Source organism: Aspergillus ruber (assembly GCF_000600275.1).
Source record: "Aspergillus ruber CBS 135680 unplaced genomic scaffold scaffold00018, whole genome shotgun sequence".
NCBI lineage: Eukaryota > Fungi > Ascomycota > Eurotiomycetes > Eurotiales > Aspergillaceae > Aspergillus > Aspergillus ruber.
The window spans coordinates 415,194-436,777 of record NW_024467314.1 but is presented as its reverse complement, the minus strand read 5'-3'; the positions used below and the strand labels follow the sequence as shown (position 1 = coordinate 436,777).

The 21,584-nt window shown below is 49.5% G+C and overlaps 12 protein-coding genes across 12 annotated transcripts; 4 read left to right on the top strand and 8 right to left on the bottom strand.

Moving 5' to 3' along the window:
• Positions 1-607: 607 nt before the first annotated feature.
• EURHEDRAFT_378733 (uncharacterized protein) lies at positions 608-949 on the bottom strand (the record flags this gene model as incomplete). Its single annotated transcript, XM_040779099.1, has 2 exons — positions 608-682; positions 722-949. 2 exons carry the CDS (start codon positions 947-949, stop codon positions 608-610), a joined length of 303 nt encoding a protein of 100 aa, XP_040637793.1.
• A 660-nt stretch (positions 950-1,609) lies between these two features.
• Positions 1,610-2,452, bottom strand: EURHEDRAFT_378732 (uncharacterized protein; the record flags this gene model as incomplete). Its single annotated transcript, XM_040779098.1, has 1 exon — positions 1,610-2,452. The coding sequence occupies one exon, from the start codon at positions 2,450-2,452 to the stop codon at positions 1,610-1,612; it is 843 nt and encodes a 280-aa protein (XP_040637792.1).
• A 284-nt stretch (positions 2,453-2,736) lies between these two features.
• EURHEDRAFT_458645 (ferritin-like domain-containing protein) lies at positions 2,737-4,160 on the bottom strand (the record flags this gene model as incomplete). Its single annotated transcript, XM_040784523.1, has 2 exons — positions 2,737-3,759; positions 3,810-4,160. The coding sequence occupies 2 exons, from the start codon at positions 4,158-4,160 to the stop codon at positions 2,737-2,739; spliced, it is 1,374 nt and encodes a 457-aa protein (XP_040637791.1).
• A 1,066-nt stretch (positions 4,161-5,226) lies between these two features.
• Positions 5,227-6,091, top strand: EURHEDRAFT_524259 (uncharacterized protein; the record flags this gene model as incomplete). The annotated part of the gene is made up of 3 exons (XM_040786919.1): positions 5,227-5,341; positions 5,395-5,808; positions 5,856-6,091. Exons 1-3 carry the CDS (start codon positions 5,269-5,271, stop codon positions 6,089-6,091), a joined length of 723 nt encoding a protein of 240 aa, XP_040637790.1. The 5' UTR covers positions 5,227-5,268.
• Positions 6,092-6,285: 194 nt separating this feature from the next.
• EURHEDRAFT_516357 (isopenicillin N synthase family dioxygenase) lies at positions 6,286-7,368 on the bottom strand (the record flags this gene model as incomplete). The annotated part of the gene is made up of 2 exons (XM_040786471.1): positions 6,286-7,257; positions 7,306-7,368. The coding sequence occupies 2 exons, from the start codon at positions 7,366-7,368 to the stop codon at positions 6,286-6,288; spliced, it is 1,035 nt and encodes a 344-aa protein (XP_040637789.1).
• Positions 7,369-7,563: 195 nt separating this feature from the next.
• On the top strand, positions 7,564-8,930 carry EURHEDRAFT_481478 (amidohydrolase family protein). The gene is made up of 2 exons (XM_040785506.1): positions 7,564-8,567; positions 8,617-8,930. Exons 1-2 carry the CDS (start codon positions 7,610-7,612, stop codon positions 8,778-8,780), a joined length of 1,122 nt encoding a protein of 373 aa, XP_040637788.1. The 5' UTR covers positions 7,564-7,609; the 3' UTR covers positions 8,781-8,930.
• Positions 8,612-10,626, bottom strand: EURHEDRAFT_107284 (uncharacterized protein). Its single transcript, XM_040777681.1, has 3 exons — positions 10,442-10,626; positions 10,000-10,395; positions 8,612-9,950 (listed from the first exon to the last, which is right to left on the bottom strand). The coding sequence occupies exons 1-3, from the start codon at positions 10,545-10,547 to the stop codon at positions 8,923-8,925; spliced, it is 1,530 nt and encodes a 509-aa protein (XP_040637787.1). The 5' UTR covers positions 10,548-10,626; the 3' UTR covers positions 8,612-8,922.
• Positions 10,627-11,074: 448 nt separating this feature from the next.
• Positions 11,075-12,490, top strand: EURHEDRAFT_481475 (putative cell cycle control protein (Cwf23); the record flags this gene model as incomplete). Its single annotated transcript, XM_040785505.1, has 1 exon — positions 11,075-12,490. A coding segment is annotated over exon 1 (1,266 nt), but the record flags the coding sequence as incomplete, so codon positions are not given.
• Positions 12,464-14,003, bottom strand: EURHEDRAFT_413707 (YgfZ/GcvT domain-containing protein). The gene has a single exon (XM_040782232.1). The coding sequence runs from the start codon at positions 13,972-13,974 to the stop codon at positions 12,643-12,645; it is 1,332 nt and encodes a 443-aa protein (XP_040637785.1). The 5' UTR covers positions 13,975-14,003; the 3' UTR covers positions 12,464-12,642.
• Positions 14,004-14,093: 90 nt separating this feature from the next.
• EURHEDRAFT_413706 (decapping enzyme complex catalytic subunit DCP2) lies at positions 14,094-17,160 on the bottom strand. The gene is made up of 2 exons (XM_040782231.1): positions 16,852-17,160; positions 14,094-16,744 (listed from the first exon to the last, which is right to left on the bottom strand). The coding sequence occupies exons 1-2, from the start codon at positions 16,865-16,867 to the stop codon at positions 14,265-14,267; spliced, it is 2,496 nt and encodes an 831-aa protein (XP_040637784.1). The 5' UTR covers positions 16,868-17,160; the 3' UTR covers positions 14,094-14,264.
• Positions 17,161-17,339: 179 nt separating this feature from the next.
• Positions 17,340-18,726, top strand: EURHEDRAFT_413705 (DUF4112 domain-containing protein). The gene is made up of 4 exons (XM_040782230.1): positions 17,340-17,458; positions 17,539-17,715; positions 17,779-17,993; positions 18,046-18,726. The coding sequence occupies exons 2-4, from the start codon at positions 17,647-17,649 to the stop codon at positions 18,503-18,505; spliced, it is 744 nt and encodes a 247-aa protein (XP_040637783.1). The 5' UTR covers positions 17,340-17,458; positions 17,539-17,646; the 3' UTR covers positions 18,506-18,726.
• A 1,683-nt stretch (positions 18,727-20,409) lies between these two features.
• EURHEDRAFT_403799 (uncharacterized protein) lies at positions 20,410-21,560 on the bottom strand (the record flags this gene model as incomplete). The annotated part of the gene is made up of 2 exons (XM_040780254.1): positions 20,410-21,448; positions 21,475-21,560. 2 exons carry the CDS (start codon positions 21,558-21,560, stop codon positions 20,410-20,412), a joined length of 1,125 nt encoding a protein of 374 aa, XP_040637782.1.
• Between the last annotated feature and the right edge of the window lie 24 nt (positions 21,561-21,584).

The window sequence follows — 21,584 nt, the reverse complement described above, 5'->3', positions numbered from 1 at the left end:
AAAGTACAAGATTATCACGCAAACTCAAGTAAACACTAAACCAAGCCCCATCGATCTATAAGACGCTAGTCTTAAAGTCCTGCAAGTTCGCAATAGTCAAATTTTCAGCCACACCCACAGCACCTCCCACATGTGGCGGTGTTGCGTTGCACTCTCCGCCCCACCAGATACAATATCTAGGTTTTTGAGAAGGCATTCGGCTGAAGACTAGAGGATCGTGGCGAGCGATTAATGACAGGCCGCTAAGAGATTGACTTTGAATAGTTTGGTTTTGCTTTTGTGTTCGCGAGAAGCGGCAGCGTAGTATTGTTCGGTGATGTTGGAGTTCAATATCTACTAGTGTCATACTACGACAAAAGTACCTTATACTATGTACATCACGCATGCCTTGTGCATAAGGATCAAGAACCTCTGCATTCCTAGTCTCCAATCTGGTCTCCATTCTTGTCCCCCCCCGGAATAGATCTCATGCTTTGCACTAGCAGCACCATACATAAAGCCTTAACCGTCGCACAGTGCGGTCAATGGAAGCAAGATTGGCGATCACCAATACGATCACCGCCACTCTAGCTGGCCGGAATTCTTTATCTCCAAGACTCCAACTGAACTAGCGATTCAGCATAGATCCGCCATGCGGGGGCGCACGGGACACAAAAACAAGACCAGACAACGCGGTGAACACCTAATCACCGCCTTCAGCCCCCCACCCTCTCCCACCCACCCTCTCGTCTCGACTGAGAATGTCGCCGGGTTTTTGCCGCAGTCGATTCGTAGCCTTCCTTCCATGGCCGCGGCTGTGGTCAATGCCACCCTGGAAAGATCGGTGCGGGTCGATCATGCGCACGGACGGCGTTCGTGTGGTGCCAGCTGTGCGTCCCAAGGAAGCTAAGAGTTGCATGGCAGAGCAGCCGCGCAGCGCCGTGCATCGGCTATACGGCTGAGAATTCATGGCGATGGCGCTGCACTCCGCTGGATATGGTATCGTACGCGTCTGTTTGTGAACAGAAATGCATTGATCGCCGGTGCATCTGCTGGGAGTGACTACCAGCATATCGACGTAATGGGGGATCTGGACTCGGTGCAGATGCACATGAATCTTAATCGAGGTTGCATTGCATGAACCGGGCTCATCCTCATGTGCTTTTGTGCAAAGCCGGTCTGAGTCGGGGGATGCAGGTTGCTCAGTTTGGTAATACCCTCAGGCTAATTTTCGGAAACTTGCTCTCGGCCCGTCTTCCAGGCAGTGAGGCCTCAAGACAAAAGAGGAATGAGGGTCGCTATTGCGTGAGCATTTAGACCAAAGTTAAAGGCCCATTCCAGGCAGTTATCGTTGCAATACCAGCCGAGGTGATGCTAAGCACGTAGTAGCTAGGCTATGCGCGAAGTCGCTTCCTGAATTATCAGTCAGGCCAGACCTTTGGCTGGTTTGGTGACAACCATGTATGCATTGGACATCCATATTTCAAGATGAGTGAACGATGAACCGGATGAACTGAAAGCACTGTAAGCCCGTACTGCAATACCAAACTTGCTTTCGCACTGACACTCCGTAGATGGAACTATCCTGTCGAACATGATATCCCCAAGAGAAAGATCCATATCAAAGCATCTAAAAAATACCATATCCCTTATACCAAACCCCCCAACCCAGCGGCCCCAAAGCTCCCAAAACCGATGCACCCAACGGAACCTCCAGTATACACCACACCCACAACGTCCCAATAGCCGGTGCACGTTTCATAACAGCATAATATGGCGCGTTATTCGTGATCGTCATCAACTTGGCACCGAAAAAGACAGCGAGCAGCAGAAAAACGAGCGTCTTGAGTGATGGCGGGAATATCAATTGTCGGAGGAAGGATATTGATAGCTTCTCGGAAGTGAAGGGAAAAAGCGATGGTTCGTCGTTTGTTGTCGCGTGGCGACCGAATGAGATTATGTGGCCATGGGCCAGGTGGATGAGGAGAGTTAGGATGGGAAATGTGATGAATGCAGATTCGCGGAGGAGATTGGAGACTGGGATTTCGACTGCGTATTGATGGGCCGCGAGATAGGCCAGTGTTAGATGGAGAGTTGTCAGGGGGAATGAGAGCAGAATTGTATCGAGGAACGCAGACAACGGCTCGTCGACTCCCTGGCTTTCGCTTTCATCTTTCTCTTGACCAGTTTCTTTGTCTCCGTGGACTCTCGGATCGAACCCTGATATCTCCCCCGACGACGGGTCGACGGTTACGAATCGCGTCCCTGGGATTGCTTCTGCGTCTGCTGTGCCTGCGATGCCTTCAGCGGATTCTTCTTTTCGTTCCGCTATGATGTCCACCAGCGTTCTTTCGCTCTTCTGGCCACCTGACGCGGTGCCTCGCGGTGGGTGGGCGAGCGGGATTGAGGATGCATCGAAAGAATCAGCGGCCGCAGCGGCGCGTCGTTGTTTCCGGTTTCTGGGAGATTCCATGTTCGAGGTCGATATTGGGACAGTTTGATGCTAGGGAGGATTCCGGATGACGTTGGTGCAGAGATGCAGTGTCATGTTTCGGATTGACCGCCGGATATAAGCGGGGGTTTATCTCCGTTGTAAAGGACTACGAACCATCAACAATTAATAGAACAATAAGAATAATATTACTATTATTATACTACCATATCCTGAATTGCAAAATTATTAGGGAAAATAATCCTACAACAACCACAACTAAACCTCCTCATTCGCTACTTATCACGAGATCAGTCCATCTACAGCTAGCCAGCCTGATACAAAGCCGGTCCAGCTACCACATGAGCATTCACCATGCTGAAATTAAAAGAAGTCACGAAAGGATCCGAGTCTGTGATGGCAATGAACATGGTGCCATTAACGGCCGGGTCACCCTCAAAAGTTGTCGTATTCGGTTGAATAGTCGATCCCGAGGTGGAGTTGTCGCCCATGGTCAACTCGGTGTAGGTGACATTGAGCTGAGACACCCACATAACGAACTTGGGATCACTGGCTGTGGTCGTCGTGACATAGCTGTTGTTAGGACCCACGAGCTGCCCAGGAGTCTCCCAGGTCAAGAGAACCTCACGACCAGGGAAGGAAAGAGGGGTTGTGCGGTTGTGGGTGATTGACGCGTTGCAAGCCTCGCCGATAACATCAGATTTGAGACAGGAATCATTGATGCCTGTACTGTTCAAGGTGTTCATCCCAGGAGTTAAAGTCTCGTTATATGCAGATGACCCGTTAATTCGGTCAGGATTGGGCTGGTTCACAATATGTAAAGCTGGGAAGTTCTGCCACGCCAGCCGGGTTTGGCCCTCAGGGCAGGAAGAGATATACGGCGCTAGAAGAGTCCATGCCCAAGACTGGGACACGCCAACCTCAAACCAAACCGGCATTGGGAAGAGACCTTCAAATTGCCGGAAAATCATTTGTTGTCGAGCTTCTGTGGTGATCGTCTGGGTAAGAAGTGTTGCGGCTTCCCGAGAATCTAGGTGTGCTAGGAATCCATATACACCGGCCTCGCTGAAGCGCGTGAGCTTCTGACAGAAATCCACGAATTCCCGGACGGTTTTGTACGGGTACTTGTATTGACATTGCTTGGGGGCTTTAGCGCCCAGAATGTTGGTAATCAGCGTAGCATGTCCAATTTCCTGCTCTGCCATAAACTGGATCAGATATCGATCTTCTGCAGTAAGGCCTGCATCCGTGAATTCTTTCTCCGAGAAACGGGCTAGGCCATCGTAGAACAGATCGAGCTCGATATACTCAGCGTAGAGGACAAGGGCCTGTTTACGGTCAATATTAATCACTTGTGACATGCGACAGACAAACGTACCAGAGATTGGAAATCGAAATCGCTTTTAGCGTTGTAGACAGGTGTCGTTCCGTTCGTTCCCACACCTCCTGCTGGCACATACGGGGCCGGTGCAGGATCCTGCAGTTTACCGTCACTGGGATACGTAGTAGCCGACGGTTCCACACTCAAGCTAGAAATAGTCATCGCGAGTGTTGAGCTAGCATTCAAGGCTCCAGTGACCGACGGAGTTCCTTGAAACGAAGTATGGTCCATCGAAGTTGCGAAGCTGACAACCGGCGGCGCCGTCTCCCGAGCAAGGATATTGGGAAGTGCGAGAGCTGATGGCAGCCAGCCCAACAGGCTGAGTACCAAGTGGTGCTTCGACGCCATGTCTGTTATTGCAACCGTCACTGTAGTGGGACAACCTTCTAAGAAAGGATCAAAAGAGCCACAGAAGCGGTACCTAGAGTACATATAGGGACTCGTTGTGGTCAAGGAGTGAACGTGACGCAATTACTGCACAATCAACTTCCGTCTCAGGTGTATCCTTCGGCTAATTGGCAAGAGTCTGGAGAGTATAGTGACGTCCGCATTCTGTATACAGCGCCGGATGCTGCCGATTAGAACCGAAGTCAGATTCGCAGCTCCGCCAATGCGAGCAGCCATTGATCTGGAGCACCAAGGGTCAGAAGGTCATCTGGAAACGCTCCCGAGACGACAATTGGGATACGGAGACACGCCAGGTAACAATGTTGTCAACCGGACGAACCGGACTGGTACCGGACAACGACCCAGCATCGATTCACGGGATAGCCGGTGGGTTTTATTTCCAGAAGGCGAAGGACGGTTGATTTGCCAGGCTATATAGAAGACAGGGTATCTCGATTTGGGTCTTCAGATCCCGTCCTGGTCATTGCCTATCTAGTGCTATTCCATCTCAATGGATAGACAGATGAAGCATATTCAAGAGTTTGAGTCTTTGTTATTCAGGGCCAAATTCATGACGTTGGAGAAGACCACGGTTTCTGGCAACAAATTGAGTTACAGCCGTGATCATGGTATTTATCATCGAGTCCTTGAAGTAACTGCTTCTCCTCAATCTTCATATTCCTCCCGCGACAATCCGTGCGAGTACGGCATGTTGATGTGAGATGCGTCGAGGATGCGATTGATAATGAGTGATCACACTTTTCTATACCAGGTTAGCGCAGCTGCCTGCATTTTCCAAAAGCGGCAATACATATGTAACACAAACATCGAAGGATTCTAATCCATGTCTAACTGCACCAGTCATCTTATGTGCAGCAATTAGATGTGAGCCTTGGTGACACCCACCTGCAGTAATATGATGCAGTCAGCGTAAGAAATGCAAGAAATGCAAGCAAACGTGGCGATGTTATGTACATAAGCGCTCTAACGCCCTTTATACCCGGTATAATGAAGCATTCTTTATATAATTTTGCTGTTCTATATATATATATATTGTTTTTAAAAGAAAATGTCGCAATCTGACCCGTCCAGATTGTTCACTGTCAATGGCCAGGTTGCCGTCATAACAGGGCCTGGAAGTGGTAAGCTTGATATAGTTCCGCCCTCATTCCAAGATGCTAACAAATCTCTTCAGGCTCAGGAAAGACAATAGCCCAAGCCCTCGCCGTCAATGGTGCTTCCAAAATTTTTTATAACCAGCCGACAGCTCGAGACATAACACGAAACAGCCAAAGGAGGACCAGAGGGCACAATCATACCTCCAAGCAGCCTACGAGAAAATCTCCTCACAGGCAGAATACATCGATCTGTTTAGCCAACAGCGGTGTTGCCGAGCCACACCCGCAGTTTTCATTTCATTCCCCAGCACCGACACCCGACAACCTCGAAGAGATCCAAGAGATGCTGTGGTCTATCTCGGGGGACCTTTCGTCCATTCTCCAGACCAATGTGGTGGGTGGTTATTACACAGTCGTGGCATTGCTGCCATTGTTCGATGCTGCCAAAAAACTGCAGCAATCTTTGACTCCCAGCACGTTTCCGCCCAAGGGTTCAAGTTATCCGTTACTTCGTCGATTGCTGTATGGATTCGTGTAGTATATCCTAATCTCCCGTATGTCGTATCTAAGGTTGCTCTTACGCAGATGGTTGAAACGCTTTCGACGACATTGACACCCCATGGTATCCGCATTGATAGTAGTGCGCTGAGCGTCTATACAGCTGAGCATATTTCGAACGTATACGGTGATTATGAACAGATTACCTCGTACGGGTCTATCTTAAAGGAATTGACCCCTCTTGCGAAAACTGGTGGGGTTGAGGATCTCGTGTGACTCATCGTCTGTATGGCGAATTTTGCTGCAGGAAATTTTAATATTAGTATCATGGTGTCTGATGGGGGTCATTGAGTGTGGTGCTGTCGAACTATTATACCATTCAAGACAAGGTACAGTGTAAATGCCTCAGTATATACGGCTTCATGAACAATTTATTTAATCTCTTCAAATCAAATTATCAAAGCAAAGTCTCATATAGTCGCCCCCAGCCGTTGAATAAGGTAATCCAAAGCCTTAATGCCCGGATACTTCCTTCCTTCCTGCTCATCATACGTTCCCGGCAGCGCTTCAATAACCTGGTTTGTATTCGGATTGCAGAAATAAGCAACACTATACCGTGCAGGGTACTCTCCCTCATCCCCAGCCGACACAGGTGGCTCAACAACCCGATGTCGCGTACTCGTAATATTATCATTAGCCCACCTCGCCAGCAAATCACCTGTGTTTACAACAATAGTATCCGGGACCGGAGTCACATCGACAAACGTTCCCTTCGGACTGCGCACTTGCAGTCCTCCCCGAGCATCTTGGAACAATAGTGTGATTGAGCCGTAATCACTATGTTCCCCAGCGCGGACTTGACCCGGTTGTCGCTGGAAAATATCTTTAGGGATGGGTGGATAGTGCAGCAGACGGAGGATGTTGTCGCCTGCGTCGATGTACTTCTCGAAAAAGTGTTCTGGCAGGTTCATTCCGAGGGCGATGGCTTGCATGATTTGCATTTGTAGGGTATTGCAGGTTTCGAAGAATAAGAGCATGGTTTGCTTGAAAGACCGTCCTTCTTCGTCAATATGGTCGGGCCATTGGTTCACCATACCAACTACCCCTTCCTTTCCAATCTCCATTGACTCTTTGAAGTCTGGGCTTGTAGTACGCAGGTTTTCGATCCCAGCAGTGTCCTCTACTGGAACCAGTTTCTCCTGTCCTGTCGCAATATACCCACGGTTAGACACGGGACCGGTCCAGCGCAAACTGTCTTTCTGATCCTGTGGTCGAGCGAAGAAGCGTGCTGACGAGGCAAATGTCTTAGATACGACAGATGGTGGAATTCCGTGGCCTCTAAGGTATAGAAAGCCCGAGTTCCTGAATGCATTGGTCACAGAAAGGGCCACGGAATGTTTTCCTGCTGGCGTGCCGGATAGAAAGGGCGCAAAGTCGATGATCTTGACTTGTTAGCAACTTCAAGAGCCCAAGTTAGAAATAACACGCACTGGAATCTGTATGTCATCCCTATCTACAACTGTAGGTGCTGGCTGGTTTGAATCGGTAGTCATATCTGCGTTGTTCAATACTTCTCAACTCGTTGCAGCACAAATTGAAAACCGAATTTAGAGAAAATGCTGAGTGGCATGTAACACAATATGATTTGGTAGAGATAGACACCGTAAATAGACGCTGGCGACAAGCATAGATATGCAAGGATACCCTGCATCCCTGCAGCTCAACCCCTCTTCTCCTCGACCTGCTATCGTCAACACTTGGGTTCTTTATTCAAAAATCATAACAAGACTCACAATGCCATTCATCGTTGATATTCACACCCATGTCTATCCTCAATCCTACCTGGGCATGCTCCGGGCCCGGAAAACCGTCCCCTACATCCACGATCCCTCGACGCCCGACGCTCCCCCGCGCCTTATCATTCTCTCCTCTGATGATGATCCGTCGATTCCTCTCGACCGGCGTGGTCGGCCAGTTGACTCTTCATACTCCGATATCAACGCGAAGTTGGAGTTTATGCGCCGGCATGGGATTAATGTTAGCGTAATTTCTCTCGCGAATCCATGGTTGGATTTCCTCGAGCCCGATCAAGCGCGGACTTGGGCTGAGCGGATTAATGATGATCTTGATGTGATGTGTGCAAATGTCAATAAAGAAAGTAAAGAAAAACTCTTCGCTTTTGGGGCACTTCCATTAAGCGCTCCCAGCGCAGACATTGTCGTCGGTGAGGTTGAAAGATTAAAGACACTCCCACATCTCCGGGGCGTCATCATGGGAACATCAGGACTGGGAAGTGGCCTCGACGATGAAAAGTTAGACCCCATTTGGAACGCATTGCAAAACACAGATACCCTTCTTTTCTTGCATCCCCACTACGGCCTCCCAGACGAGGCCTTCGGGGGGGCCGACACTATTAATCGGTACGGCCATGTCCTTCCCCTCGCTTTAGGGTTTCCACTTGAAACCACTATCGCCGTCACCCGGATGCTGCTCGGAGGTGTATTCGATCGCTTTCCCATGTTGAAGATCCTACTTGCGCATTCTGGAGGAACGCTTCCTTTCCTTGCTGGGCGGATTGAGAGCTGTATTCAGCATGAGCGGAGATTTGTTGGGAACGGTGGCGATTTACCCGGGCCGCAAAGAAGTGTGTGGGATGTTCTCAATACGAATATTTATCTTGATGCTGTGGTGTATGGCACGGCTGGGTTGAAGGCGGCTGTTGCGGCTAGTGGGAAGGATCGTTTGTTATTTGGTATGTTTCTCTTCGGGGTAGATAAAGTGGGCAATGGCTGACTTAATAGGAACCGATCATCCATTCTTCCCTCCGCTTGATTGCAAAGAGAAAGAGGTGTGGCCGAGCGTGGCAACGAACTATGAAGCAATTCAGGACGCGTTTGATGCGGACGCTAATGATATTGCCGCTGTTTTGGGAGGGAACGCAGCTCGTATTCTGAAAATAAACTAGGTATAAATTTAACCTGTGCTTCTCGTAGCCCTTTCACACATTAGTGTATAGGGACTGGGCATGTAGGTGAATCATCAGATCGTGAACAGATTCAATCACATAAATGGAAATACAAATATAAGTAACAAATGAGACAAACAGTCTAGGCCTTTCGTTCCGTCTCCACCACAGTTTCCCATCCTATAAGCCTCCAGATCTCCTGAGTAAACCAGTCAGAAACTGTTTGCTCAGGGACCTGAGCACAAGTGTACAATCTGTCAAGTTCCAGTGTATCGGGGGCAATAGAACGACGCAGTGCTCCCTGAAAACACTCATTATCTGTGCCGTATATAGCCTGAAGCAGTGTACTCTGAAGGCATCCCTTAACCTTGGACGTGAAGTTTAAGGACAACGGAGAGGAGGAACTGGTTTCCAAGTGAGAAAGTGCCCTCTCCAGTACCCAGATGAGATGCTTGGCTTCCATATTCGCTGCACAAATTGACTTTTCGTTCAAGCTGACGTCCTTCAGGCCTTGGGGAAGCGGGAGTTGTGCAGGATCAACTCGGAGATCAGGCCGCAATTGCAATTCTTTGAAAACAAAAAGGCATAATAGTCTTCCAACGCGGCTCAACAGAATAAATAGAGCTCCTTCCAGAAGGTTTTGATGTTCCGTACGAGTAAGATCCAGCGACAGTAACATCATCCCTAGCAGGCGAGTGATTTGACAAGCTACCTCGTCATCTGCTTTTTGCTGCTTCCGCTTCGACTTTGCGCTCTGTTTCTTGGCTGGTTTCCCATTTGTCGTGGTAGCCAATAGCTGCTCTGATCTGGCTTTGCAGTGCTGTCCTAGCGTCTTCATTGCGGCTTCGTACAGGCAAACGATATGATAGGTGACCTGGCCTGCATCAGAAGTGCTCTCCTCCGAAGCAGAAACCTTTCCTAGTGCTTGATACAACATTGGGAGTGTATTCTCAATGCTGCTAGTCACAGAAGTAATCTCAGGGTCCTTGTACTGAAGGGCTTTTGTCTTCGACCGGCCGGTGGGAATCTTCTTTTCCTGGACTGAATTGACGAGAGCATCCGCAGCTGCTTTTGACAAATTGACAGCGGCTTGGGCAACATTCGAGCGACTAGGTCGTTTCTGTAAAGTCGTCTGGAGCGTATAAAAGTGTCTCATGAACGGCCCTGTGGCTAGAACACTCAGCATGGCGAGCCCAAAGCGAAGAACATGGGCACTCACACTCCTCCATATATTTCACCCGATCAAGAACATTACCCTGTCCTACCTGTACACTTAATATACCACCACCGCCCTGCACAGGCATCTGTGTTTTCGCTCTTTTCCGTGCCGTAGCCATACCAGCAGCGCTCTTAGGGTTCGTCTTCCGCTTAGAAGACTCGAGCAACTGCTCTTCCTCTACCACATCCCCCTTTTGTGTTTTAGTGAGAAGAGCCGTGTTGCGCTGCTCTAGTTCGAAAATGCGGTCGAGTAGTTTGCTCTGTTCTGCTTCGGATCGTTCGTAGGCTTGTTGCCAGAAGGAAATGCTGTCGAAGAATTTGTCCGACTGTGAAGTGACGGGGTTGGAATCTGAGTCTTTGGCAGTCATGATATATGAGCGTATCTGGAGGATGTGGTCTAGTTTTGTCAGTGTCGGTAGAATGGATGAAAAAGAGAATATCACCTTTGATGGATAGGTCTGCTGGCTTGTGCTTGACAATGGCCATGGCGAGAGCCAGCTGGGCTGGGGATGGAAGAGAGCCATTGCTATGGTGTGTGGGATCAGTCATGGAGACAAGACCCTAACGAGACTGATGGAGGGTTGAGAATAGAAGATGGGTTGATGCGAGTGAATGAGATGGAGTTGTGGAGGAGTCGAGGGAGGTTAAAGGATGATTGATGGCCACCAAAATATATATCCACATTAACAGTCACCACAATCAACTCTCTCAGCTATACTATGACTGAATATAAAAACTCTTTACTGTACAGATGAAAACATATTGGAACTATTTAATTCATACAAATGAATAATTTTCTCTATCAAATGGTTGTCGGAGCGAGGGATACTGGAGTGCTTGACATCACCAAATTGCTTCTGACAAGTTTTTTCCAGAAGCGCTCAAAATACATATTTTTCTCATCAGTTGGCATTGTTCTATATTGGTGTTTCTTATGCTAGTTCTCCATAGTCATAGGGCAAACATTCCTCTCCGCTGTCAATATTCCGCCACGCGGAGCTCCAACTTTCTTTCCGCCAACAACCAACCCAGGCACTTCGAGCTTTGCCTGCAGCGTTCCGGAGACGAGCATCTTTAATACTGCTGAATGATTCTTTGATTCTCTCGATTATATCGATTTCTCCTCGTTTTCAGCGCATGAAATATCGCCACGCCCGGATCTAGCTCTGTCGCCGCCGATAAATCGCATCTCAACTCCTCGATAAGCTATCCTAACGCCCACCAAAATGGCCTCCAATGATGACCTCAAAGCGCACGCCGCCTCAAACCAAGACTTCTACGCCCTCCTCGACGTCTCCCCCGCGGCCGCGGAGCCCGAAATTCGCCGAGCCTACCGACGCGCTGCGCTGAAATACCACCCCGATAAAATCGCGAACCCGACCCCCGCAGACATCGACAAGTTCCATATCCTCCAAATCGGCTATGATGTCCTTTCAGATCCGTCGGTACGGCAGTTGTATGATAATGCGCGGGAGGCGAGGGAGCGGAAACAGAAGGAGCGGGATATGATGGGAGCAGCGAAGAGGAAGATGAGGGAGGATTTGGAGGCGAGAGAGAGGGCTGGGGCTGCTGCTATGGGGGCTGGTGCGCAGAGGGGGGTGAAGAGGTCTTGGGATATGGATGGTGGGGATGCGGAGGAGAAGTTGCAGGCAGAGATTGAACGGATAGCGGAGGATGGGCGGAGGCGACGGCGCGAGGCTGAAGAACGCCTGAAGAAGGAGCTTGAGGAGGAAGAAAAGATTGTGCAACAAGAGGAAGAAGAGGCTCGACAGGCAGCGGATAGGAGTAGCCAGCGGGTTGATCGTTCGCAGGAAGGGGGTACGAACGTCCCCGAACTCGAACGCGCGGTTAAAGTACGATGGTACCGTGAGGGTCGCGGGCTAGAACTGGACAAGGACCGTCTCTCATCATTGTTCTCTCCATTTGGCACGATTGAGAGCGTTGCGATGCTCAAGGACAAGCGACAACGTATCGGAGACAAGCGCGAGAAAAAGACCGTGGCTACAGGTGTCGTGGTTTTCGCCTCCATTGTCAGCGCCCACGCAGCCGTCTTGGATAGCGAAAAAAGGAGACGCCAGAATTCGGGACAGACAGACAGTGATTGGGCCACCATGGAGTCAGTGTCCTGGGCATCAGGAGCACAGCCAGATTTGGGAATGGGAGCAGAAGCACATCCTGCCTCTCCACCATCAGCACCGGCACAAGATAAAAAGCCTACAACAAAACCCTTCTTCAATTTCCCTGGGGCAAAAGCAGCAATGTCAGATGGTGCTGCCAAAAAGCCCGGGAAGCCGTCTTTCGCCTCATTTGGCTCTGCTGCCGCTTCTGCGAATACACCGAAGCCGGCTTCATCTGAGGCCAAGGCGTCGAATACACCAAGCATGGAGGAGTTGACATTCATGCGGTTAAAGAATGCGCAGCGTGAAAAGGAGCGTAAAGCTCTTGAGGAACAGCTTTTAAAGGAAGACGAGGTCGAGGACGCTGCTGAAGCTGCTGCCGCTGGTAGAACATAGTCTTAAAAGAAGTTCGCGAATGTTTGAAGATACCCCTATGGTTACCATTTCTTTTTTCTTTGTCTGAATGAAAAGAGATGGACAAATGCTATTATACAAAGTCGTTATATATACAGTAATGAGATACACTTTTAATCATTTCGATGTTCATATTCGTCTTCTTCCTCTTCCAACTGCTCCACCAGACGCTTTGCCCTGGAACCATCGTCTTCATTTTTACGAGCATTCTGGTTCTTCATTCCAGAGTAAATGAAATCCCTTGTCCACAGTGGTACGAGGGCCTTCACCTTGACCTCACCCGCATCAGAAGCACCTTCTTCCTCACCGGTCCACGAGATCTTGAATTCCTGTTCCGGGCTGTACTGCGTGCCCTCACCGGTGAGCGTGATATCAGTCATCATCTCCAACCGACACAGCGCAAGACCGATGTTTCCAATACCACTCAGGAACTTTCCTGCACTGCGGCCTCTGCGCGCACCGGCCTTGGAAAGATTAGATTCACGCGGTGGCTGAGAAATTGCTGTCAACGGGTTATACATGGGGGTATCAATAGACGCCACGGTACTGGGATCATCAGTGTACAGCTGGACAGGCACTATCCGCTTCCGCACAACACCCGTGTGATGTGTACGGATTGTGAGTTCCTGGCCGACATAGCAGCCCTTGCGGAAGTCGATTCCGCGCGACATATCCATGTTGCTTTCCATGGGGAGTGCAGACTCCCGGAGGATCTCGTTTTGTCCTTCGGCTACCCCATGCAACATCCGGCGTACAGCATAGCTATTCAAACCCACTTCGGAACCCGTAACCTGGGTCTCGTCGGGGAGATGAGTTCGCAGATCCTCCGCACCCGGGGTCACAATCCGGGAACCAAAGCCCGGTGCCCTTGTATCGACACAGCCCGCAATAGGCGACGATGGAGAAAATGGCGAGGATGCATCAGCTTCAAGGTTATACGTCGCCCACCGAGGTTCCGCATGGTCCTTCCAAGCCGACCAGACCGTGCGTTCACCGTCTTCCAAACCCCGCAACTTCAACTTCGCCCGTAACTTATGTTTCTTGAGATGCTTCAAAAGTATCGGCACCTCATTCTTATCTACTTCGATCAACCACGCCGGCTCGTCGGTAGAAGCAGTCTCGCTATCGGATTTCGGCAACGGGTAAATGAAGGCATCGTTCAGGATTCGACCTTGAGAATTAAGGAACGCAGTGTAGGATCCGGTGTGACGTGGCGAGCGGTTCGGATCGTTTGTAACCATCATGTTCTGGGTAATAAGGCCCTGGAGGAATGTCGTACTGTCCACCCCACTAATGGAGATCAGTCCCCGGTTCGTGAGTCGAGTATACCCTGCCCGCGGCGGCGACGGAGGAAGCTGTTCACGCGGTTGAGCGGTTGTCGAAAAGAATCGACCGCGGCTTAAACAGTGAGTGCATGTTGAGCGCGTAGACGTTCCAGGGCGCATCATGGCCACGATTGTCGTCAGTACTTGAAGGTTGGATGTTGTTGAATCATAGGGCCCGGTTTACAAATCCAAAATGACATCGGCGCACGGGCGGTGTGTATCGGCAGAATAATAACAAACCTCGGAGCAGTACGCGGATACAGACAAGCCAGCAGTACGGAGTAGTTGTTTGAATATCTATATACAGCAGTAAAATCTAAGGAAAAGACTGAATTAATTTGTAATTGCTCAGTAGCTCTGCTCAATGTATGCGAGCAGTGATCGGAAACCTGTATATAACATGTCTGAAATTATTTGTTTCCCTTTGCAACTCCTTCCAGAAATCCAAGCAAAAATGCTTTGTTATCTGGCGAAGAAACACGATGGGAAGCTTGCGTCTCCATATCATTCTCTGCGGGCGTACCATGCTGAGAGACAGGTGCCCCGAGACAGGGAGCAATGCTGGGCGAAAGTGAACTAATAGCAGATGAGCTCGATGGCTTCGCAGCCGAAGTTTGGATATTAACCGGTCCGGGTGATGGACTGCCTGAAGCATCCGACTTCTTTCCAAAAAGCGACAAAAGCGTCTCCCGCTGCGCAGCCGTCTGACTTGGTCGACGGTCGACATGGATTGGAGGCTCCATTCCTTGCTCGCGTTGGTCAGATTCAGAGGCAGCTTTAGGCCGGAGGGGTATGTCAATTTCGCTTCCAGTTTTTTCGGTACGACGCAGGATTTGTGGTTGAAATGGCTTCTGTGGTTCGGTTTGCTTTGCCTTGCTGGCACGAGACTGGGAAGTTGCCCGTGGGCCCGGGGGTGGCGTTGAGGATTGGTCTCTTTTTGCGCTTTGCGGCCTGGCTAATATAGTAACTGGTGAAGAAAGAGGCTGTGTTTGTGGCTGCCGGCCCTTGTGAGCTTTCCGGTTTGTTCCGTTCTGTATTCTCCTGGCCGCTGGTTTCGCAATCCTTTCAAACTGTGGCATATTCAAAGGCCCTGATACAGTGGCCGAGATTTGGCCTTCGTTGTTGAAGCCCTTTCCAGCATTCGGAGAGCGCTGGTTAGGTCGCTGCAGGTTTTGCTTTTTAGCTGGTGGCGTCGAATCAGCGGCCAGTTCTACCGGCACCGGCGCGGAAGTAGCAGGAGCTGGAGAGCCCCTTAACAAGTTCAACAATTGGTCTTGGTGTTGCGACGGCTTGCGTTCCTGAACTGGGGTTTGTCCGGCTCCTAGAGCTATAGTTGCGCTCGAAGTTTGGGGGGTCGTAGGAGTTTCATTTTTGAATACATTCAGCAACGCCAAAGAATGACTGGTAAGCTTAGGTGGCGGCAACTTGCTTGCCGGCGGTATAGATGCGCCCTTAACCTGAGGGGGCTGATCTGGATGCGAAAATTGAGGATCACCGGTTTTCTGGTACGGAGCAGCTGCCGGTCTCTGTGGAGGAGGAATAGTGTGCAGAGGTTCCTCTCTATACGATGGTACGGGAGGTTGTGGCGCAGAGAAAGGCGGAAAGCCTTGGAATCCAGTTGAACGGTCAATATGAGTCGTAGGTGAGAATTGATGGTCCAGCGGACGCTGGGGGAAGGGTTGATTGGCAGTTGGCACATTCACAGCATGCTGTAGATGGGGCGGTACCATCCCAGGGAACAGTGGCGGCAAATTCTGCGGTAAAGATACAGATTGCTCAGCGTACTGTGTCTGTCGGGGATGATCAGGAAAGACGTCCGGGAGCGGGAAACGCTGAGATAGTGCTTCGGGAGGAACAGTTCGGTCATTCATTGGAGTTCGCATAGCAGGATCTTCAGACGAGCCACCCCTCAAAAGTTGCAACAAAGCATTAGACTTGGGATCAGCTGTAGGTTCGTCTGATGGCTGAACAGTGAATTGATTGGACCCGTTGTTTATATTCAAGAGACGTTTGAGATGAGCGGACGCATCTCCAGAAGGTGCGACTTCGGGCAAATCACTTGGAACAGCCATTCCAACGGGTGCCTGTACAGGAGTAATGGTGCTGGCGATCTGGGCAGCTTCGTCCATCAGCTCTGCTGCTCTATGGCCGACGTGATTCTTTGCGTCGATCTTCTTCTGGTGTGCAATCCATTTCTTGAGCGGGTGCATAAAAGGCGCGACCATGTAGAATTTATTTGCATTGGCAACCGCGAAGCCTTGATCATGTTGTTTGCTCTTCTTCAGTGTGGGCAGTTCCGACAGCTTATACCACTCAATCTTGCTGATTTCCTTCCTGGTTCGAGGCTCAAAGTAAGCATCGCGCGGTACCCCACGAAATACATACAGCCTCATGTGCTGCTCTCGCATGGTAATCTCGATGAATTTGACATCCTTCTCGTTTTTGACCAGCTGAGCTTCGCCCACATCGAACCCGGTTTCCTCGTAGACTTCTCGAATAGCGCAGTCTATATCCTTCTCATCCTTGTTAATTTTACCTCTGGGAAAACTCCAGTTGGCACCTTTCTTCCAGCCCTTGACCAAAACAACCTCATCCATTTCTTCGTTCAGCATGATCGCTCCTCGGACAGGAACACGAGTCTTGTACGCCAAGAATTCCGAGAACGCTGTGATATGATGGTAGTGGGACCATTGTGACATGAGTGGACAATGTTGGAAGATTCGGAGAGCGAACGCTTTCAGGGACAAGGAGGGGAGGGCCGGATCCAACGGCCGGATGAAGTCTTCGTAGAACCATTGCGCTTCCTCCACCTGAAAGCATATCCGTTCGACAGACTCGAGCTCCTCATGAGGCAGGTTTATAATGAATCGGACACACAGGTCATCTAGCCCTATTATTGACCAGACACTCAGTTAACATCACCTCCCACCTCCAACGTCCTCGGGCCGCCAAGAAGCCGGCTTGGACGACGGCCAAGGACGACACGGCATCACTCACAGTCTTCTAACTGCATTTTTGTTTCCGTCAGACTCCGAAACGTCTTTTAGCATTTCAACGCGGTCGACGGATAGGAGGAGATGGTGCGGAGAGACGACACGCAGCGATGATGCAGCTTCAAGGAAGGGTGCTTGGAAAGCGCCACCCCTGAAGTGTACAGCCTCAAAAAATGTCTGTGACTGATATCAATAGAGATTGTTGTGAATTAGTGTGATTCGAGCAAACAAAACAATATCAAGTTGAGTTGGTGTCCAACAACCAGGAAAATCAGACATAGGAAGAGCCCGAAAGAGGAGCTGCTGAGCTGGTGAGCGGCAAACAGGTCGTCCGTGTGGCGCAGCTGCCCAATCACATTCCACAAAGTCATCATCAGCCACATATGGTCAGATCAGAGTGCCATATCGTGGCTGTGGTGTGAAATGTGGCTAGTGAGAAGTGACGAAACGCGGGATGACGTCGAGCCCTTGAGGATCAACCATGGGATGCACCAAATAACCTGTCTTTCCCCTACACTTTTTTGCTCTGTTTCTATTCTAGCAATTGGCCCATATATCCCCTCCACCGCAACGCCAACAAGCTTCAGTTTTCCACTGTGGCGACTTCTATGGTGAGCCAGGCGCCTGTTGAAACGATTTCCCCCTTATTTAGGTCTAGTACAAGTGCTAACCCAGCCGATGGTATATATAGAATCCTTGAACACCCAACCCAAATTTTTTGAATAACCACCTTGATACAAACACAATTCTCTAAGAAGGGTCCTTATTTCTATTGTTTCCCACAATTCGATAAGCGACCATGTCACTCTGGGGTATACTTGGTAAAAGGGTGTTGGCGGAATCGGCACGGAACCATTTTGGCCAAGAGGTAAGATACCTCTATCTATTCCTGGAGACTATATGCGTTGGCTAACGAGAATCATGCTTCCAGGACCCGTACTTCGAAGAGGTCCCGGCTTCACGCTTGAACCGCGCAATCGGAAAAAAGACTCAGAAGCGACGAAAGGCCGCCCCGCCTGGACTGTCAGACAATGACGCCAAAGTCCTCACGCAGGTCAAGCGCAGAGCATACAGGCTGGATTATTGCCTTTTCAACCTGTGTGGGATTCAATTTGGTTGGAGCAGTGTAATCGCACTGATTCCTTTGTAAGTTCAACACCAGAAACCCGATGCCTCCTCCGCCGCTAATATGTTACAGCATCGGAGATATAGTCGATACCTTGTTTGCCTTGATGGTTGTGAAATCTTGCGGCAATATTGATGGAGGTTTGCCGAGCTCCCTTCATGCGAAGATGATATCCAACGTTATTATCGACTTCGTCATCGGCCTCGTTCCATTTGTGGGAGACCTTGCAGACGCGATGTACAAGTGCAACTCACGTAACGCCATTATTCTGGAAAAGCATCTGCGACAAAAGGGCAAGAAAAATGGCAAGAATCAGAGGGGCCAACAAGATATGAGCCTGCCCGAAGAATGGGACAAATACGATAATGGCACGACGGGTGATTACCCAAACCATGGAGACCAGGAATACGGCACCGTTGAAACTCCTGCTAAACCTCAACGCGCGAGACATCCACAGAGGAGCCGCTCGCAAGGTCGCTGGTTTGGTGGGTCTAAAAACAGGGAAGGCGATATCGAGCATGGTGCTGCTTGAATGACAAGGATATCTTGGCTAGATGTAAACTATTTCACGAACATTTATATACTGAAACTTTTCAGAGGCGTCTGATAGTTGTCTGTTTCCGTTTATACCCCACGTTCACTAATATTGGATTTTTATATAGAACTTGTCATGAAATGAAATTTTATCCATTCAAACCAAACACATGGCAATAGCCATACTTTTGACAACTCATTTCAGTTAATTTTCAGGAATAGACTATATGTAGCTCTCACATAAATCCCGCCCATGCCATGCTCTAGCACCAAAACTCTTGTTTTTGGGGAGATAAAGGTGTTTTGGATACCTTCAGTCCAAGACTGCATCTAGTCAGGTGGGAATGCACAATTAAGAAAGTTGGTAAATCTATGTCTATACTGAGACACCAACTGGCTGTCAGTGAGCAAATCGGAAGATGGGCAGCCCATATGGCACCCTGAACGCCAATTTGATTGAGTTTCTCAACGCAATCACAGAGTCGATCCCTCAGAGCCACTGGTGATTGTCAGAGCATATTACTTTGGGGGGTCAGTTCCCCTTGAGCCCTCATCTTAGATTGAGGCCCATATAACAGGTCTCTTCAGCACATAGCCACCACTCAGATAATCAGAACTCCGATCGAGTGCAAGAAGGACCAGTGAGACCACTATCCGAAAGTCGAACTGCAGAAGGTAGCACATACGGTGCATGGATAAAGGAACACTCTGATATCGAAGATGATCTAGCATTCGTAGCAAAAACCCATGTTGAATATGGGCCCGACATTATCTAACCATTACAGATGGATGACTATGTCTGTAGACCCAGAGGTCTTCCTGTCGTGCTTCGAACACAGTCAGCAGTGGGCAAATAATTTGACCTGAGACTTGACGATATTTCAACCGGCCAGCCATTTCCTCCTCAAAATGATGCCGGATATAGTCATGTTCTTGAAAGAATTTGTGCTGCTGAGCTGAGGGCATTGTAAATCCTGACATCCAAAAAGTCCCAGGAATACAACAAAATGTGTGCCTCTAATTTTGGCAGCCTGTGGGGGTCAAGGCACTAAAAGATTTCAAGAATCTCCTGCTGATTGGGGGCATTGAAGGTGACGCGATTGAATCAGGGGAAACGTGGCTGGCAGAATTAGCAAGGAGCTATTGTTCGAAACGACTTGTGACTGTTTCTATCTACCTCAATTTTACGAGAGGTCTCAGAATATGTGTCCTTTTATGTCTACTTACGGAAGTACACATTCCGCTTACTCGTCTGGCCACATTTTGGAAACCACCAAGGCAGACGGTAATCATTAAATAACTTGAACGATTCTTTATATCTCTAAGAAACATATCCACGATGGGACATGCATGTTCTATGTGTCGACGCCGGAAAGCACAATGTCTTGTATAACAGCAATGTTAATTATAGACTTTTGACAGGGTGATGGACCGTAATGACAGCCATACTCACAGCCTGTGTTCTCGGAGAATGCAGGTTATTCCGGTCGAGCTCCTGTGAGGGATCCTACTATTACCAGATCTAGGCGTGTTGCAGGCATTAGCCAGACTGGGTTGTTTAGATTGAAAGATCTTTGTCAAAGGCAGCCCACCCAGCCGACTGATAAGCTCTGATCACGGGTCTTTCTACTGGGGGTGACTGCCGTGAAGATCCCCAGCAACCTCGATGTATTGAGATAACTTCGAGTACGATCCCCGGGCAAAACATGCCATTTCGTGCATTTTTTACCGAAAATTTCTATGGTAGAACGGTGGTGTCGTTGGACTTGGTAGACGAATGCATATCGTTGACTTCGATCATGAGAAGTCTAATTGGCACAGGGACTCTTGTATCTCATATTATGATTCGATTCGTTTCATTCATTGGCGTATCTTCAGAAAGATACCGGCCCTCGCACCAAATCAACAAGCTGAATCGGGGCGAGATCTAGCGCAGGCATAGCAAAACTCGCTTTGCTCTTCTGAATCTCTCATAAAAGCGTCACAGAATGCGCAACGCCGGGCCCCAGCAGACACTGCTGCCGGTTGAAGCTTGTTGGCAGTCCTCGTCACATTCGCCATAACACCAGGGTATTTCTCGCCGTGAGTTTGGACGTACCGCATCATCAGCTCATCAATTGACAGGTTCTTGGTGAGTGTGTTCTCTAATGGTGGCTCGTCCGGTATGATGATAGCCATAAGTTCCGGAATGAGATTGGCATAGCTGTGCAGCTCTGCTTGGAACAGATCTCGCAGCGGGAAATTAAACTCGAGGCCTGACGGTGATTTGCCATCAGAAACTTGCCATGTCAACGCAGAGCCACGTCCCTTGGCGACATTGGCAAGGGTCTTCGCGGCCAGGCGACTGTCCGAATCACCCCATAAGATCGCATCACAATTCAGTTCCTTCGCGTAAGAGACAACCAATCTGTTCAACAAGATCTGGTCGACATCGGCCTTCGCAGTTGCCGTTGTGATAGACGCGCGGAAAGCGTCCAGGCGCTCTTTATGGGATAAAGAACCGTCATCCACAAACCCTTCTCCGGCAAACTGTGTCATAATGTCCTGTACAGTTGGTTCGTATTCGTAAATACTATGGAACGGGAGCATTTTGTACGAGTGTCTGGGGAAGTTTTTTTGGAGAAGACCGAAGCGCTGTTCGGCGGAAGCGCTCGAGGGAGAGATACTCGACGGTTCGATGACCAGCACATGAAGCTCGAAGCCCACCATAGGGTATGGTTTGGAAAGCTGACGCTCCAACTGAGCATTCATAGCATGCAGCATCACAGAGGAAGAGAGGCCAAACGAGAGGGGAAGCAACAGCTTATACGGTTGACCTTTCGGCACGGATTTGGGGCGGCGGTAATTCTCGATGCGCCGGAGGACCTTAAGGCTCACATATCGTTCATAACATGGCCTATGAGAAGTGGGATCCCATATTAGCAATTGCCTCAGTTCCCATCTAGAATTTGTAGAAATGCGACATACTTGCAGAGGCGGCGGGACCGGACATCCACCACGAACTCAGCGTCGCCACAGTCCACGCACGGGCTTTCCAGTTCTTTCGCAGGCATTTTTGGACTGTAACGATCGATGAT

Excerpts from the sequence above, each read along its gene's own strand:
- EURHEDRAFT_481478 (XM_040785506.1), top strand. The coding sequence starts at position 7,610 with ATGCCATTCATCGTTGATATTCACACCCATGTCTATCCTCAATCCTAC. Across the intron at positions 8,568-8,616 it reads GAAGGATCGTTTGTTATTTG|GAACCGATCATCCATTCTTC; the intron begins GTATGTTTCTCT and ends CTGACTTAATAG.
- EURHEDRAFT_107284 (XM_040777681.1), bottom strand. The coding sequence starts at position 10,547 with ATGACTGATCCCACACACCATAGCAATGGCTCTCTTCCATCCCCAGCC. Across the intron at positions 10,396-10,441 it reads AGCAGACCTATCCATCAAAG|ACCACATCCTCCAGATACGC; the intron begins GTGATATTCTCT and ends TGACAAAACTAG. Across the intron at positions 9,951-9,999 it reads GGTGAAATATATGGAGGAGT|CCACAGGGCCGTTCATGAGA; the intron begins GTGAGTGCCCAT and ends TGAGTGTTCTAG.
- EURHEDRAFT_413707 (XM_040782232.1), bottom strand. The coding sequence starts at position 13,974 with ATGCGCCCTGGAACGTCTACGCGCTCAACATGCACTCACTGTTTAAGC.
- EURHEDRAFT_413705 (XM_040782230.1), top strand. The coding sequence starts at position 17,647 with ATGTCACTCTGGGGTATACTTGGTAAAAGGGTGTTGGCGGAATCGGCA. Across the intron at positions 17,716-17,778 it reads GGAACCATTTTGGCCAAGAG|GACCCGTACTTCGAAGAGGT; the intron begins GTAAGATACCTC and ends TCATGCTTCCAG. Across the intron at positions 17,994-18,045 it reads GTAATCGCACTGATTCCTTT|CATCGGAGATATAGTCGATA; the intron begins GTAAGTTCAACA and ends AATATGTTACAG.